The 19136-nt window shown below is 44.2% G+C and overlaps 1 protein-coding gene and 1 long non-coding RNA gene across 9 annotated transcripts in view; one reads left to right on the plus strand and one right to left on the minus strand.

The window, feature by feature from the left end:
• LOC139277433 (receptor-type tyrosine-protein phosphatase mu-like) overlaps positions 1-19136 on the plus strand; it is a 1220924-nt gene that overhangs the window by 857507 nt on the left and 344281 nt on the right. For all 8 annotated transcript variants that reach the window (XM_070895883.1, XM_070895900.1, XM_070895892.1 and 5 more), the window contains exon 12: positions 18441-18714. In XM_070895883.1, the coding sequence (XP_070751984.1) occupies positions 18441-18714 (274 nt within the window). The remainder of the gene's footprint in view (positions 1-18440; positions 18715-19136) is intronic.
• Positions 3531-8357, minus strand: LOC139277464 (uncharacterized). Its single transcript, XR_011596086.1, has 2 exons — positions 8320-8357; positions 3531-5985 (listed from the first exon to the last, which is right to left on the minus strand). It is a non-coding gene; the product is annotated as an uncharacterized lncRNA (long non-coding RNA).

Raw genomic sequence — 19136 nt, forward strand, 5'->3', positions numbered from 1 at the left:
TACTAACTTCCACCCCCGTTACCCTACCACAGTCATGTTTGTGGGTGGCGAATGCTGCAAGGTGTGCCCATACATATGCCTGGTACTCCACTGGGATGTTACTGACCAGTAATTCCAAGTCATAACCCTCCTTTGGCTTCACGGTACACAATGTTCCCTTGGCCCCCTTTTCTGGGATCACCGCCACCTCACCTTCCCTGTCAGTCACTATGGCTCCCCATAGACAGTGGTTCCTGAGATCCACTAGGATCTGGTGGCCAATGATAAAATCAGCCCCCAGGATCCCTTTTCCCTTCTGCTCCCATTTCATCAGGACCCACTTCCATTTGGTTTTGAGTGTCCCTAACTGAATGGTGAGCGGGATGGAAAACGAACCAGTTTGCTCATTGCCTGTGAACCCCATTCGACTGTACGGGACCCCGTTCGATAGAGGTGAGGTAGCTGGGTTATCTTCATATAAAAGGGTGCTGGAAGCACCAGTATCTAGCAGGTAGGTCCCTTTCACTTTCTCCACCTCCATCCTATGGAGAAACTTGCAGCATCTACCATGACCAGTTCTGAGGCGGTTGATGCTTGTCCACTGTTTGTGAGGAAGGTTTGATCCTTCAGGTTGTACTGTGGGGTCCTCTGTAAGGAATCCATTCCGTATGTCGCATTTTGCCATCGATCCTCAATGCTGAGGGGAGATCGCTGAAGGGTTTCAGCAACAGTCCAAAATGGTCTTCTAGATTTGAGACAGGTTGGTGGTAGGTTGTTCAAGTTGTTCAATGACTTAGATGAGGGAACCGAGTGCAATGTATCCAAGTTTTCTGGTAATACAAAGCTAGGTAGGAAAGTAAGTTGTGAGGAGGATGAAAAGAGCCTGCAAAGTGATATGGTAAGTGAGTGGGCATGAACATGGCAGATGAAATATAATTGGTGGGAAAAATAGAAAAGCGATTTTTTTTTTAAATGGTGAAATATTAAGAAGGTTCACTAGATTGATTCCTGGTTTGGGGTGATTATCCTATAAGCAGAAATTGAGTAGACTAGGCCTATATTCCATAGACTTTTAAAGAATTGGAGGTGATTTTATTTAAATGTATAACTTTCTTAAGGGGCTTGACAGGGTAGATCAGGGAGGATGTTTCCTGGCTGGGGAGTCTAGAACAGGGGGTCACAATCTCAGAATAAGGGGTTGGCCATTTAGGACTGAGATGAGGAGAAGTTTCTTCACTCAGAGGGTTGTGAATCTTTGGAATTCTCTACCCCAGAGGGCTGTGGGTGCTTAGTCATTGAGTATATTCAAGACAGAGATCGATAGATTTTTGGATACTAAGGCAATTAAGGGATATGGGGACAATGGAGGAGGTGGAGTTGAGGTAGAAGATCAGACATGATATTGAATGGCGGAGCAGGCTCGAAGGGCTGAGTGGCCTACTCCTGCTCCTATTTCTAATGTTCTTATGAAAGACGGGTGCAGACGAGACATTAATGGACAATAAGCAAATGGTGCTTGTTAAATTAATACTTTGTATCCATTTCCACAGTCGGGGAAGAAGACAAAATACCAAGGGTACAAGGGAACCTAAAAATAAGTCAATGGGAGGAACATAGTGGATTTAATATAAAATTTTTTAAATCCCAGAATCTCATCTCGTAAAAGCTCAGTCAGTATAAACCAGTAACCCTGGTCACTGCCATCAGGAGAGGAGGGGGAAAAACAAATGACATCTGGGTAGTGAAGCAAATGCTAAAGCTTTGGAACTATTGGGCTTTGGAGCAGGTTACACTCTTAATACATCATAACAGTGTGCAGAAAGCCCAAGCGTAGTTTTTTTTTAATTAGCCTTTATTCTGTTTAGCATATAGGAAAAATGAGACGTTTGACCTTTACATGCTTAAATTATTAAACAGTAAATAGATATGAGATCTGAGTGGTGATGCAACTATTTTTATAGGATGCAGCAAATAATTTAACCACTTAGACATTTATCTTTTTTTAAAAACTGGGAAGTAATGTTTCCTACTGAATCTCTGGGGTCGGTGGGGATGTTGCATTTTATCAAGGAGGCTTTGAGGGTGTCCTTGAAACGTTTCCTCTGCCCACCTGGGGCTCGCTTGCTGTGTAGAAGTTCCGAGTAGAGTGCTTGCTTTAGGAGTCTTGTGTCGGGCATGTGGACGATGTGGCCTGCCCAACGGAGCTGGTTGAGTGTGGTCAGTGCTTTGATGCTGGCGATGTTGACCTGATCGACAACACTGATGTTGGTGAGTCCATCCTCCCAGGGAATTTGCATTATGCACTGCACATCACAACAGGAAATTGTATGAAAGTAAGGGAGTAAAAAAGATTTACAAGGATCATGCCAGAAATGCGAGATTATACCTATCAGGAAAGCATGAACAGGTTGGGTCTCTTTTCATTTGAACTAATGGAGGTCTTTAAAATTATGAAAGGTTTTGATAGAGTAGGACACAGAGAATGTTTCCACTTGTGAGGAAGAACAAAACTAGAGGTCATCAGTCACCAAGAAATCCAGTAGGGAATTCAGATGAAATGTCTTTACCCAAAGCGTGGTGAGAATGTAGAACTTGCTACCACAGGGAATGGTTGAAGTGAATAGTATCGATGCATTTAAGGGGAGGCTGGACAAGCATATGAGGGAGAAGGGAATAGAGGGTTATGCGGATAGATTTAGATGAGGAAAGACGGGAGCAGGCTCGAGTGGAGCATAAACGCTGGCATAGACTGGTTGGGCTGAATGGCCTGTTTCTGTGCAGTATATCCTATGTAATCCATGTAAGCATGAACACTGTCTTAACAAATTAAGAAATATGGTATTTCATTGTTGGAAACAAAATGTTTTCTAGGTAGAATAAACCATATTTGATTTTTCATTTTTTATATTTGGAATTGATACAGATCTGCAGGATTAACCACAGTAAACTGGTTTGATGGTAAATGGGGAAACCTAACCTGTCAGGTAAACCAGTTCTGGTTCACACTGTAATGTGATGTCCCGGGTAAACCAGTTCTGGTTCACACTGAAGTGTGGTGACCCGGGTTAACCAGTTCTGGTTCACACTGTCGTGTGATGTTCCAGGTAAACCAGTTCTGGTTCAGTGCAGTGTGATGTCCCGGGTAAACCAGTTCTGGTTCACACTGTCATGTGGTGTCCCGGGTAAACCAGTTCTGGTTCAGTACAGTGTGACATCCCGGGTAAACCAGTTCTGGTTCACACTATATAGTGTGATGTCCCGGGTAAACCAGTTCTGGTTCACACTGTCGTGTGATGTTCCAGGTAAACCAGTTCTGGTTCAGTACAGTGTGATGTTCTGGGTGAACCAGTTCTGGTTCAATACAGTGTGATGTCCCGGGTAAACCAGTTCTGGTTCAGTGCAGTGTGATGTCCTGGGTAAACCAGTTCTGGTTCAGTGTAGTGTGATGTCCCGGGTGTCATGTATCTCACATTACAGTATATAAACTGTATTTTACCATGCTTGTCGAGGAAATATTAGCTTAAATTAACTCAGGCGGAGACTTTCAGAACTGCACTTCGAGAGAATTGTATTTTAAAAAGCGAGATATCTCGGAGAGCCTGCTTGGACCGTACCAAGGCAGAAAACTCTGCCATACAGGCAAATTGTCCCTATCTTTATACAGAAATTGAATACAGAAATATAAAAGGAATCTTATTCATTAGTCCCGCGAGTACAAAGGTCGTCTCGGGAGGTACACACTCTATCTATCCTTGCATAGTTTCTCCCTGTTCACAGTCTGATAAGCAGAATAAAAGGAGACTCCCTTTTAATACCAGATGGTCATTTAATTGCATCTCTAAGTTTCAAGGCTAAAAAAACGTGGCTATTTTTCTAGTCCTATTATTTCTTTAAGCATAGCAAAAACAGAATTTAACCCTTCCCTTTTCATAAGCCATAGATTCATAGATTCTTTCTTCCACAATTCCCTCCTTGTTGATCTTTTTATTTTTTAGATCAACACAATTTCCTATATTCTCTTCTTGAGCAAAAGGGGGTTTATTACTTGACTAATTACATTTTTTAATTTTATCCACATTCCGCAAAGGATTATTAATAATACAAGCATAACCACGCCTACGATTACTATGGGGTGTATAGCAAGCTTCAGTACTGCTGTAGCTTTTGGGGACCATCCGGTAAACACATCCCACCAGTGATGTACTGTCAAAGAGGTGACTTCATCTGCGATTCTCACTAGCTGCCCCTTCTTGTAACTCATTTCGACTCTAAATTGGTGGATGTCTCTGCCTTGCTTTGACAGAGCTTCCTCAATTTTCTTGTCATTCCGTATCAAATTGTGCAGTCTGGTCAAATTAATTACAGGGGATAAGGGTTCAATCTTGTGCATAGACAGATATTTTTCTTCATTTTGCCACTGCCCAAAGGTATAAGTTCTTTTTACTTCAGGGTCATACAGGGTGTAAACTCTTCTCACACATTTATTAATGGGGGGTTTATACAAAATTCCATCCAGATTACAACTGGTATATCTTTTTTTTTGAGGGCTAATGGTTAAATTAAGAAGCTTATCTCTTTTGTTAATTTCCAGCAACCTTTCCCATGTGTTAGCATGGAAGGATAATATTTTCCTTTCTAACTCGGCTCTTAATAGCTGTCTGATCATTTCTTTTAAACAGGCAATGGGTGTACTTGTTTACTCCCTGTTGTTCTTTCATTAGGTTCTCTATTTCCTTCTCTATCCCTTCATTCTGTTGCCAGGTCATTTCATTTATGACGTAACCTGATATCTGTAATTGCTGTAATCCTTCATCCCAGGCATTTCTGATTTTTATATCTTCCCCTACCAGTCCTCCGACGGCCTGGATTTTATTTTGTAGGGTCTCTATCCATGGAGTTCAGTGCTCCTATTCCTGCTCCCACTCCACCTAACACAGTCTCTAATGCATCCCGTTTCTTTCTTTGGGGTCTTTCTTTTTCAAAAGATACCTTAACACTGGTTGTGTGGCAACCATCTTCTTTGGGGGATATTTAATTCGTATTGTTAGATTTAATACACCTGGGGATCTTACCACTGGGATGCAAGTGGTCAGTATCCTTTTTAGATCCGGGTCCCGGTCTTCTGGGTGGCCGGATTCTTTTACTGACCATTTTACCACAAATGGGTCTCCTCCATTCACCAGGGTGTTATTCATGCACAACATCCGCTGCCCTTCTACCATACTTGTATATGAATAACGGAGGAAGTCTTTTCTCTCGTCCGGCCCTCCTATGTACCCCCATCTCTTGTTTTTCCCTGTGCTCCGGGTACACTTCATCCACACATCGGCCTGGTATTCTATGAACAACTGATACCCTTTCCCCAATATAAACTGGAACTCCCCTCTTTCTTCCTTCATTCCACATGCCTTACATCGTGCCGTAAAATTCCCGACCTTACAACTTTGGTCTACTGGGCATATAAAATTGCCTTGCTGCATCATACTATTACTTCTTTCCCATACCATATTTCCCTTCCATACTCTTCCTTCTTTTAGGACTTCTTCCTCCTGCCGGGAGTTCCCTGTCGCTAAAATGATCAGTATACCCTAACGTCCATTTATAATTTTTCCAAGAGTCCCTTCCCATCTTCCCTTTCTTGTTTGTTTCTATACCACTCTTGAATTAAGTTGTTACTATCGTGTGGACGTGTTGTTATTGTAACAGTGACCCAAATAATAAAGGCCCAAACTGGCACACAAATGAGCTCTGACATCCGTCCGTGAAATTTGGGCAATATTTTCAAGTCCAAATATTTAAAACAAGAGCAGGTACAGTTCTTCAGCGAGAAGATGGCTGTTTTCTTAGTCGGGCGACCGTAGTACGTCCTGGTTCAATGCCTTTTCCTTCGGCTGTAATTCGTCGGGGAAATAATATTTACAGCGGGTTGCATGCACCCAGTTCGGGTGCTTTTCCAACTTCAAAGCGGTTCGTGTTGTGAGAATTATCTGATACGGTCCTTTCCACCTAGGAGAAAAGGATTCTTTATTTAATGTTTTTACAAACACTTGATCTCCAGGTCTGAAAGGGTGCATATTTCCTTCCGACGGGGGCACCTGTGTCTGCTTTATTTGTTCATGCAGACTTCTTGCTATTTCACACATGGCCTGAGCATACTTTAGTGATTTTTCATCATTCCAAATTAATGCTATTTTTTCATCTGCCAGTGGTGGTTTTACGCCAGTAGGCATTGGTCTTCCCAATAAGGCTTCATGTGGTGTTAAATCAGTGTTTCGGTTTTTCTGGTTTCTCATTGTATACAATACTAATGGTAAGGCTTCTGGCCACTTCAGTCCAGTCTCCTGACATACCTTGGTAAGGGTAGATTTTATTATCCCATTTACTCTTTCTACCATTCCCGAGGACTGTGGCTGATATGGTATATGTAACTTCCACTGGAACCCGAACGCTTCTGCAAGGTTTTGCACTATTGTTCCGGTGAAGTGGGTTCCCCTGTCACAGTTGATTCCCATAGGTATCCCATATCTTGGTACTATTTCTTTAAATAGAATTTTTACGACTGTTCGGGCATCGTCTTTCCTAGTGGCGTACGCTTCTACCCACCTTGTGAACATATCTACTATGACTAATAGATACTTAAGACCTGATACTGGAGGCATGTGGACAAAGTCAATTTGCAAATTTTCAAAGGGCATACTTGGTTGGGGTAGATGATCATATTCAGCAGGTGTTTTACCTCTATTATTTTGTTGACAAATTTGGCATGTTCTAGCAACTTTCTCAATTACTACTGTTATTCCTGGTGCATATCACTGTGCATTAATAGCATGTATCATCCCTCCTTTGCCCATGTGAGCCTGACCGTGTGCTAGGTGAGACAGGGGCAAAAATAGAGATCTAGGGCAAACAGTTCGCCCATCAGGGTGATACCAAATGTCGTTTTTTAGAAAACAACCCTGGTTTTCCCAAGTTCTTCCTTCCTGCATGGTAACTTGTTGTTGGGCTGTTTTAAGTTGTTGGATGTCAAGTACCTGTGAAGGGGAAACTGAGACTGCTTGAAGGCAGTCTGCCTGTGCCGAAACGGCCTGTTTGGCTGCTGCGTCAGCCCTCCTATTTCCTACTGATACTTCATCCTCACCGGTTGTGTGAGCTGCACATTTGATAACGGCTACCTTACTTGGCAACTGAATGGCGTCTAATAGACTTCATGTATCAAGGGGGAATAGAAGTTGCCATTCAATTGCCAACAATAGAGGGTAGCCTTTTCTTTATTATCCTCCCTTTTCTCTTCTTTAATCCCATTAAAGAACTGATGGATTTTATTTGGAGGGAGCTCCATGAACATTCCTTCCTTTGTGCAATAAATTGTGGCTCCTAGTTTGCACAAAGTCTGTCTTCCCAATAAAGGGAGAGGTGTTGTTTTAGAGACTATCAAAGTCTCATCATTAACTGATTGTCCTTCAATTATCAATTTGGTAGGTTCAGATAAAAATTCTTTCATGGGAATACCGGCCACACCCATACTTAAGACGGTGGTGTTGCTTACAGGTAATCCCACAGAGGATGGTACAGAAGACATAGTAGCACCGGTATCCACCAGGAATTTCACATAAGTGTCTCCTACTTTTACTACTGCCAGAGGGTTTTCTTCTATGTCTGCCGATAAGCGGAGGGCTGCCGCCTGTACCACTAAGCCTCCGGGGCATCCCTATGCTGATTATTTTGTGCCTGTCCTCGTCCCTTTTGCTGATTTACTGACCTGTTTTAGCCTTTTTTCCTTATAGGTAAATAGTCCCTCTCTATCCATGTTAGCCAGTACTGTAACTGTCTCTTTCCAACTTTTTCCTTGCCAGTCCAAAACCTTTATTTTGTATGTTCTTGCTTGTTGTGGCAACATAAAATTTAACAAGGTTTGCACTGCCAAAGGTTCATCTTTTACCCCTTGCCAAGAGGACCCATATGCTGCCTGCAGTAATAATTTCACATCTCCGGGGAGGGGGTTATAAATGGTACAGGTTTGCTCAAGCCAGTTGTGAAAGGCTACTGGCTTCTTAACAGGATTAGGGGCGGCTGATATATATATATTTTTTTTAAACAATTCTCCATATAATCTTTATCCCAAGTGGGGTCCCCTGTCCCATTTTTGGTGGTCTGTCTCCATTCCTCAATTAAGGACAATTTGAAACTTCCTCCATATGGCCAATCCCCATCAGACCAACCGTACAAATCGCTACTAAACGTTACCGCGTATCTGTCGTCTCCTGTTTCTTTAATTACAGTGTCCGCCGGCAAGCCGGGCGGCACAATGGGATCTCCTACCTTCTCTCGTTGCTTTACCACCTTACTGATTCTTTTCTCAGTCTTAGGATGTACTTTCATTCTTTTAGTTGAGAGGTCGTCCTTCTTTCCTTTTCTAGGAGCTGGGCGCGAGCGCCCTGCTCGACTAGAGCCGTTTCCCATTCTTCCGGGTGCAACGTCTCGCGATTTTTTCTGAAATGAGAGTTAGGACAATCCTACAAAATATACAATAATTTACAAAGCGCTCACCGGTGTTCTCCTTTCTGCTCAGCTCGGGATCTCCTTTTGCCTTTTTGTTATTTTAGCTTCTTTGCGGTAGCTACCTTATGCCTCACCCCCCGGGGATCTCGGCGGCCCGTCCCCCTTTCAGCTAGGACGGCCTAGGCACCTTCCTCCTTTCAGCTAGGAAGGTCCTTAAAATTCCTCTTTTCTCTTTAAAAGTTAAATTTAGTTCTTTTGGATCTCGTTTTTTTTAGAGATCCTGCCTGACTACGCCAGAATCTGTCGAGGAAATATTAGCTTAAATTAACTCAGGCGGAGACTTTCAGAACTGCACTTCGAGAGAATTGTATTTTAAAAAGCGAGATATCTCAGGGAGCCTGCTTGGACCGTACCAAGGCAGTAAACTCTGCCGTATAGGCAAATTGTCCCTATCTTTATACAGAAATTGAATACAGAAATATAAAAGGAATCTTATTCATTAGTCCCGCGAGTACAAAGGTCGTCTCAGGAGGTACACACTCTATCTATCCTTGCATAGTTTCTCCCTGTTCACAGTCTGATAAGCAAAATAAAAGGAGACTCCCTTTTAATACCAGATGGTCATTTAATTGCATCTCTAAGTTTCAAGGCTAAAAAAACGTGGCTATTTTTCTAGTCCTATTATTTCTTTAAGCATAGCAAAAACAGAATTTAACCCTTCCCTTTTCCATAAGCCATAGATTCATAGATTCTTTCTTCCACAATGCTATACATGACTGTAACTGGATATGACCTGTAACAATAAGCATACCTTACCACGAGGGGTGCACTTGCAGGAGACACTCCATACCTGTCCTACTGAGGTATAAAAAAGGGAGGTCTCAGGCAAGTGCAGCACTGGAGAGCTGTGAATTAAAGGTGCAAGTCCTGAGTGACCTTGACTTTAGCATGTGTCTCGTGTAAGTCAGTACATTAGAGTCAGGACATAACAGTGGCGACGAGTTACGGGATCACAAAATCCACAGAATGGCTACCAACAGCTCAGATGAGAAATACTATTGGGATGAAGACAATTGGGATGACTTTATAGAAAGGCTCCAGCAAAGCTTTGTGACCAAAGACTGGCTGGGTGACGATAAGGCAGACAAGAAAAGAGCCCATCTCTTGACCAGCTGTGGCTCGAAAACATACGCTTTAATGAAAGACCTGCTGGCACCCGAGAAACCAGCAAGCAAGTCGTTTGAGGAGTTGAGCACACTGGTGAGAGACCACCTGAAGCCAGCGAGCAGCCTACACATGGCCAGACACAGGTTCTACAACTACAGACGCTGTGTGGGCCAAAGCATACACGACTTCGTGGCGGAACTTCGGAGGCTGGCTAGTTCATGTGAGTTCCCCGATGAACTAAGGAGAGAAGTACTGAGAGACTTTTTTATTGAAGGAATAGGCCACGCAGGCATATTCCGAAAGCTTATAGAGGCCAATAACTTGACTCTAGAGGCAGCAGCACTGGTCGCATAGACATTCTTGGCAGGCAAAGAAGAAACGAGGCTGATCTATACTTCGGGTACGACAACCAACGAGGCATCGGAACAAGGGGTTCATATTGTGAAACAAACTGCTACCACCACACACAGACAAAGGCAGGAGAGCAGGCCTTCAACAGCAGACAGTGGCGCCAGAAGCCATCAAAATCAAGGGCCACATGAACGGCCGATCAACCTCAATGCGAGCAATCAACAACAGATTGAGAGAAGCTCAAGGGAGATCAGCCAGACGCAGCTCATCCTCCGGAAACAATGGAAACGGTCTGTGTTGGAGATGTGGGGGAAGGCACTCAACCAGGGTGTGTCGATTTCAGCATGCCGTTTGCAGAAACTGCAACTACACGGGGCATCTGGCTCACATGTGCAGAAAAACAGCAACTCGGCTGGTATACGAATTGAAAGGGTCGGAAAGCGGACCAGAAGACGGTTAGATCAGTGCATGGGACGCCGAGGTACAGCGGGTTAACACGATCAATGTCCACTGTTCTTACACCAAGACGCCCCCAATTATGATGAGGGTTCTACTCAACGGGATACCCATCAACATGGAACTGGACACGGGGGCCAGTCAATCTCTCATGAGTGTTCAACAATTTGAACAGCTGTGGCTGCACAAAAGCAACAGACCAAAACTCACAAAGCAACAGACACCAAACTAAGGACCTATACTAAAGAAATCGTCCCAGTCCTTGGCAGCGCCATGCTCTCAGTCACACACAAAGAGATGGTGCACCGACCTTCCCTGTAGATTGTCCCCGGGGATCTCCCAGCCCTGTTGGGGAGAAGCTGGCTAGCAGAACTTAATTGGAAATGGGATGATGTTCACGCCATGTCGTCAGAGGAACATCCTGCTCAACAGTTCTAAGTCGTTTTGAACATCTCTTTCAGCCAGGTGTGGGCATCTGTAAAGGGGCTAAAGTTAGAATCTACATCACACAGAATGCCAGACCAGTTCATCACAGGGCTAGAGCTGTGCCTTATGTAATGAGGGAAAAGATTGAAAGCGAACTGGACCGGCTTCTGCGTGAAGGCATCATTTCTCCCGTGGAATTCAACGACTGGGCAAGTCCCATCGTCCCCGTCATGAAGCCTGATGGATCCGTGCTAATCTGTGGGGATTACAAGTCTACCATAAACAGAGTCTCCCTACAGGACCAATACCCGCTGCCCAGAGCGGAGGACCTATTTGCCACGTTGGCTGGAGGAAAACTTTTCTCGAAACTTGACCTCACATCTGCGTATATGACGCAAGAACTGACCGAAGAGTCTAAGCTACTCACCACCATCAACACACATCGAGGCCTTTTTGTGTACAATCGATGCCCATTCAGCATCAGGTCGGCAGCTGCTATATTCCAGCGCAACATGGAGAGTCTGCTCAAGTCCATCCCGGGGACGGTTGTGTTTCAAGATGACATATTCATCACGGGCAGGAACACCGACTCTCATCTCCGCAATCTTGAGGAAGTACTAAGTCGATTGGATCGGGCAGGCCTAAGAGTTAAGAAATCCAAGTGTCTGTTTCTCGTGCCTGTGGTTAAATTTTTGGGCAGAAGGATTGCCGCTGATGGAATCCGCCCAACCGAATCCAAAACCAAAGCGATTCGCCTGACACCCAGGCCCCGGAATGTCTCGGAACTGCGCGCCTTTCTCGGGCTACTCAATTACTTTGGGAACTTTATGCAGAACTTGAGCACGCTGCTGGAGCCTCTTCACATACTACTCGATTGGTTTTGGGGGGACGCCCAAGAACGCACGCAACCTTCTATGTTCCAACAGTGTTTTCGCCTTTTTTGACCCAGGTAAAAAGTTAGTCCTTACGTGTGATGCGTCAGCGTACGGGGTCGGGTGCATTTTATAGCACGTCAATGATGCGGGTAAATTGCAGCCCGTTGCTTATGCCTCCAGGTCACTTTCGCGGGTGTAGCGCGGGTACGGTATGGTTGAGAAGGAGGCGCTCGCGTGCGTGTACGGTGTCAAAAAGATGCCCCAATACCTTTTCGGGGCCAAGTTTGCGTTAGAAACCGACCACAAACCCCTCATGTCCCTACTATCCGAGTGCAAGGCAATCAATGCCAACGCCTCGGCGCGCATTCAGCGGTGGGCACTCATGCTGGCGGCTTACGACTACACGATAAAGCACAGACCAGGCATAGACAACTGTGCCGACGCGCTTAGCAGGCTACCCCTGGTGACCACAGAAGGGTCCGACGAACAGGACTGTGAGATGGTCATGGCAATCAATGCCTTTGAATCCACAGGTTCGCCCAGGACGGCTCGCCAAATCAGAGCCTGGACGACCAGCGACCCCACGTTATCTCTAGTTAAAAGATGCGTTTTAACCGGTGACTGGGCAGAGGCTTGCGATGCCTGTCCCGAGGAGGTCAAACCCTTCCATAGGCGCATGCATGAACTATCACTACAGGCAGACTGCCTGATGTGGGGCAGCAGAGTAGATATGCCCTTACAAGGCAGGGAGGCATTTGTCCGGGAGCTCCATCGCGAGCTCCCGGAGATCGTCCTTATGAAGGCCATGGCCAGATCTCATGTCTGGTGGCCTGGCATTGATGCGGACTTGGAGCTCTGCGTCCATCGGTGCACCATTTGTGCCCAACTCAGTAATGCCCCCAGGGAGGCCCCCCTAAGCCCCTGGCCCTGGCCCACCAAACCGTGGTCGCGGGTGCATGTAGACTATGCGGGCCCATTCATGGGCAAAATGTTCCTCGTAGTCGTTGATGCATTTTCAAAATGGATCGAGTGCACCATTTTAAACTCGAGCACCACCTCCACCACTGTGGAGAACCTTAGAATCATGTTTGCAATGCACGGCATTCCTGACATATTGGTCAGTGATAATGGTCCGTGCTTCACCAGCGCAGAATTTCCCGATTTTATAGTTGACCACGGTATAAATCACGTTAAGACGGCACCTTTCAAGCCGGCCTCCAATGGTCAGGTGGAGCGAGCAGTGCAGATCATTAAACAAGGCATGCTCAGAATCCAAGGTCCCATGCTGCAGAGCCGCCTGTCGCGACTGCTGCTGGCATACAGATCTCATCCGCATTTGTTGACTGGGGATCCCCCGCACAACTATTGATGAAACGAACCTTAAAGACCAGGCTCTCGTTAATCCTCCCAGACATGCATGAAATTGTTGAGGCTAAGTGTCAAAAGCTAACTGAGTACCATGACCGAAATTCGAGGGGAGGTGGAATGAGATAGGAGACAAAGTGTTTGTGCTAAACTATGGCCGGGGTCCCAAATGGCTTGCAGGGACAGTAACAGACAAAGAGGGAAACAGGCTACTGGTTGTACAAATGGACAATGGCCAAACCTGCCGGAGGCATGTAGACCAAGTAAAAAGTAGATTCACTGATATCACTGAAGAACCAGAGGCAGACTACAATGTAGAACTCACACCATACCTGGTGGACAGACAGGTAGAACAACCTAAGGAAAGGGCAGTCTCAACAGACAGTCCAGGCGAGATTTCAGCGAACACATCGAACGAAACAGACAGCCCAGGCGAGATACCAGCAATCACATCGAACGAAAAACAGGCACCAAGGCAAACAACTGAACCACAAGTAAGATGCTCCACGCGAGAGCGCAGACCACCTGAGAGACTGAATCATTAAAGGCAATAAGACCTTGGGGGAGGGTAATGTCATGTATCTCACATTACTATATATAACTGTATCTTACCATGCTATACATGACTGTAACTGGATATGACCTGTAACAATAAGCATACCTTACCACCAGGGGTGCACTTGCAGGAGACACTCCATACCTGTCCCACTGAGGTATATAAAGGGAGGTCTCAGGCAAGTGCAGCACTGGAGAGCTGTGAATTAAAGGTGCAGGTCCTGAGTGACCTTGACTTCAGCATGTGTCTCGTGTAAGTCAGTACATTAGAGTCAGGACTTAACACCGGGTAAACCAGTTTGCTTCACACTGTCGTGTGATGTCCCGAGCAAACCAGTTCTGGTTCAGTGTAGTGTGCTGTCCCGGGTAAACCAGTTCTGGTTCAGTGTAGTGTGATGTCCCGGGTAAACCAGTTCTGGTTCAGTACAGTGTGATGTCCCGGGTAAATCAGTTCTGGTTCAGTGTATTGTGATGTCCCGGGTAAACCAGTTCTGGTTCAGTACAGTGTGATGTCCCGGGTAAACCAGTTCTGGTTCAGTACAGTGTGATGTCCCGGGTAAACCAGTTCTGGTTCAGTGTATTGTGATGTCCCGAACCAGTTCTGGTTCAGTACAGTGTGATGTCCCGGGTAAACCAGTTCTGGTTCAGTGCAGTATCATGTCCCGGGTAAACCAGTTCTGCTTCATATTATAGTGTGTTGTGCGTGGGTCACACAGTAACAATATGGATAATCAGATGAATGCTGCCTTTCACAGGCACTTGTGATGTGGATAATCTGATTTCCCATTTTTTTACCGTTTGTTTTTTTCCTGTGCTGACCAGCAAACATACTTGCATTCTGTCAGTGCCCTATCCCTGCCACAATTGTGCGCAGCTTGAAAAAAATGGGAAAAAAGCAGCTCAAGGTGTTTGACTTTCCTAAGGAAGCTCAGGAAGGCTTGCTGACCGGCCCACATCACTCCCAACGGACTTTATACAGCACGGCATCCCTGAGTAACTGACCAAATTCCTTGCCTACGATAGGGGAATGATAGCGAGGCAGCGGGGCTAATTCTGACTTTGGGTGACCGTGTAAAATGGGCAACAGCGAATCGGCAGCCCGCTTTACCTCTCTCCCAAAGGTCAGTGGAAATAAAAATTGGGAAAGATGCCGATTTGTGGCTGCCAGTTTTAGACTATGGCCCAAAGTTTAGAGTCACCCTCAGTGTGACAGAGACATTAAGAGAGAAGCATGAGCTGTGATTAACTCAAGAATAGTGAGGCAGAGGTAGACACGTGAAGATAAAGAGCAAGAAGATTCACTGGTAGTGTGCCTTGCTCAACTTGTTCTGTTGCTTGGCTGACTGCTTTTGTGTGTGAATAATCACACCCACAGAAAGATATTCAATCAATGTTTTTTTCCCTTCAGTGAATAATGTGTTTACTAAATTGACATGTTAAAATGCTGGCATAGGAATTGATTTCCCTAATTTTTACACAATGTTTTCTATCAGGCATTCTTGATGCTACAGCATAAATACAGAGTAAAGCTTTGCCTAAACTGGCTTATTAATGAATTTAAGTCCTGACCTTAGAAAAGCGCATGCTTCAGCGTGGATGTGACATTTCTATATCCCACCCCATATATCTTTGTCAGCTGACACTGTCAGCTTAGTGCTAATTGATACTGTCTTACAGACTGTTATGTGCTGTAGATTGGAAACCAAGTTGAGTGTCCTTGCAGGTGGCAGGGAGATTATGCTTTCATGTCATTATTCTGGGCTTGCTTCAAACTCTGGTCCCAGGAGTGAAAGAATGGTGCTCCAACCAACTGTGCTACCAAGTGTCACTTAACTTAATTCATTGAATGAATGCTATTAAGTTGAATTTGCACTATGCAATATTAGTAACAAAAGCATTAAGCCATTCAAATAGCTTTCTTAGTTTACCATTTTAGCAAAGACGTGCTTTAACAAATGGCGGCCAAAGGAATTCCACACACTAATGTCCGCTACCACGACTCATAGGAACCGTTTGGCCCATCTAATCTGTTTGTCATTTCTGCTAGCCATGGCAGTTCTGTCGTTTTAATCCTATGTTCCTACCTTTTTTCTCAATCCTGCGATGAGACAGTTGTCCTATGAGGAGAGATTGAATAGATTGGGACTGTACTCTCTGGAGTTTAGAAGAATCAGAGGTGATGTCATTGAAACAGTAAGATTCTGAGAGGGATTGACAGGGTAGATGCTGAGAGGTTGTTTCCCCTGGCTGGGGAATGTAGGGGGCATTGTCTCAGAATAAGGGGTCAGCCATTTAACTCAATCTCTACTCAAAGGACAACCCTCTCATCCCAGGAATCAATCTAGTGAACTTTTGTTGCATCGCCTCTGAAGCAACGAAGTCCTTCTTCAGATAAGGAGAACAAAACTGTGCACATTACTCCAGGTATGGTCTCACCAAAGCCCTGCACAATTGTAGTAAGACTTCCTTACTTTGGTACTTCAACCTCCTTGCAATAAAGGCTAACATGCCACTTGCCTTCCTAATTACTTGCTGTACCTGTAGGTTAACTGTCTGTGTTTTCTGTATAAGGACACTTAAGTCTCTCTGAACACCAACACTTAATAATTTCTCACCATTTAAAACATATTCTGTTTTTCTATTCTTCCTACCAAAGTGAATAACCTCACATTTCACCACATTATATACGATCTGCCACCTTATTGCCCATTCAGTTAACCTGTCTATGTCCCTTTGCTGCCTTTGTGTTCTCCATGCAACTCACTTTCCCACCTAGCTTTCTATCATCAGCAAACTTGGATACATTGCACTTGGTCCCTTCATCTAAGTCATTAATATAGATTGTAAATAACTGAGGCCAAAGCATTGATTCTTATGGCACACTACTAGTTACAGCCTGCCAAACAGAAGATGACCCGTGATCCCTACTTTCTGTTTTCTGTCTGTTAACCAATCCTCTATCCATACTATTATATTATCCCCCAACCTCATGAAACCTTATCTTGCATAGTAACCTTTTATGTGGCATCATATTGAATGCCTTTTGGAAATCCAAATATAATACATCCACTGGTTCCCCTTTATCTACTCAGCTAGTTACATCCTCAAAAAACTCTAATAAATTTGTTAAACACGATTTCCCTTTCATAAAACCATACTGACTCTGCCTAATCTTATTATGATTTTCTAAGTGCCCTGATACCACTTCCTTAACAATGGATTACAGCATTTTCCCCAAAATTAATGTCAGGCTAACTGGCCCATAATTCCCTGTTTTCGCTCTCCCTCCTTTCTTGAATAGTGGGATTATATTTGCTATCTGTTAGTGTTAGTGTTTTATCAGAAGAATCACTCAACACTCAGAGTCGGTTCCAATGCCAATGCGGCCTTTATTACACCAATGGGGAGAGAGCCTCTGGTTAACTCCAGGCATTCCACTCTCCACCGAACAAAGGGTTTCATGGATTTTTATATGTTTTACAACAGTTTACTACAGTTACATCAGCCCATTTCAGCTGGACACTATCCAATCATACTGATTATAGATTCAATTACACCAATAGATAGAGTTAGTCTCTAAACGTAAAGTGACTCATGTGTTGCCAAGAGATGTGTTGCTAAGGGGTGTGTTGCTAGGAATGACTCATGTATCTTGTAACATGGTCCAGGCCCCCCGTATCTTACTGTCCTTGGGTGCTGTCTTTGGATAGCCTCCTTATCTTAATCCTGTTACAGAGTCGTATTGTCCTAACATTCACCAGAACATTTTGTCGGAGGCCTGGCTGATTAGAGACATCTGCAAAGTTTGCTTGTTACTCCTGTGTGTGGGAAACAACAATTATCAGTTTCCAGGAATGCGGTCTATTTCAGCTAACAGAAATCCCTTGAGGCTTCATGGGTAGCCATTTTTATGGTATTAGAGTTACATATTTAGTTCTAACCTTATGCTACAGGTGCCGCTGCCCTAGGGGAGAATTTTCGCTATAACACTATCCAATCCACTGGGACCATTCTAGAATCTAGCAAATTTTGGAAGATCACAAACAATGCGTTCACTATCTCTGCAGCCACCTTTTAGAACCCTAGGATGTAGACCATCACGTCCATGTGATTTGTTGTCTTTAAGTCCCATTAGTTTCTCAAGTACTTTTTCTCTACTTATATAAACTACTTTAAGTTCCTCACTCTTATTAGTCCCTTGGATCCCCACTATTTCATTGGGCCCAAATGTTTGCACTGATTCCCGCTTGTTTTACAATTTTTTTAATCGTGTGACATATGCTAAAAAGATTCTGAGGAAATTTCAGCGTGAATGCCATCAGCAAGATCGGCATAAAAACGAGAGATAATTATGGCTTATTTTCAGCAGAAATGCGATCCAGGAAATTCCAGCCTTAGCTCTTGCTGTTCTCAGAATGAATGAAACTATCTTGACAAGTCGGGATGAATCAACTGACTCTTCGTGTCCTAGTTCAAAGTAATATCGAGTAGCAACATGCTATAAACTGATCCATATCGCTAAAATGCACATTGTACCCATCCTCGGGTTGCTGTGAGTTAGATTTAATTCAAAGGTTACATTTTTAATATAAATCCAACCAAGGCCTTGGGAAAATGGGTCAAAATATCCCAAAAATGGATCAAATTAGAACTCCAAAACAGGCTCGCCCCTACATGCAAGGAGTTTCTATCTTCAGGAAGGTCCCTGCTATTGTCAATGAATCTTGTTAATGCTTCAGTTCATTTTTTTTTCTGTTTCTTTTTTAGTGCCTACCAGGTAATTGTGGAGGAAGAACGTCCACGCAGGACCAAGAAGGCCACTGATGTTCTGGACTGCTACTTTGTTCCCGTCACCTACCATAACGCCTCCATTTTAGACTCCCCTCATTACTTTGCCGCTGAATTTCCACCGGATGCTCTTCAAGCAGCCCAACCTTTTACCATTGGAGATAACAAGACATACAATGGCTACTGGAATGCCCCACTTCTCCCTCATAAGAGTTACAGCATTTACTTTCAGGCAGTGAGCAAAGCCAATGGGGTAAGTGTCTAGAGCTGTAACGGTTGGGTGCAACCATAAAATGTCCAGTGTTTGTTTTATTTTTGTTTATTTAGTTAATGTACTTCCATCTGTTTGTCCATACACTTCATGTAAAAATGAAAAAAAAAACCTTGGCGTGCCATTCTCCAATGGAGATGGAGCCCTTTCACTCCTACGCTGGCAGATTATGACCTGCTCCTTGGTGGTTATGTTTATGCAGATGTTTGTAATGACCACACAAGGACAACATTTGCAGTACCACGTATATCAAGGCAAATTGCAATTCTAAAGCAACTAGCTTGAACATTGACTCAAAGGGTACAGATCCATCTCGAGCAACGGCTTAGTAATTACCTGTGCTTATCATGTACCCAGACTTTGAGACCAGTTCATTAGATATATTCATAGAAACATATAAACAT

Source organism: Pristiophorus japonicus, chromosome 1 (genome assembly GCF_044704955.1).
Source record: "Pristiophorus japonicus isolate sPriJap1 chromosome 1, sPriJap1.hap1, whole genome shotgun sequence".
NCBI lineage: Eukaryota > Metazoa > Chordata > Chondrichthyes > Pristiophoridae > Pristiophorus > Pristiophorus japonicus.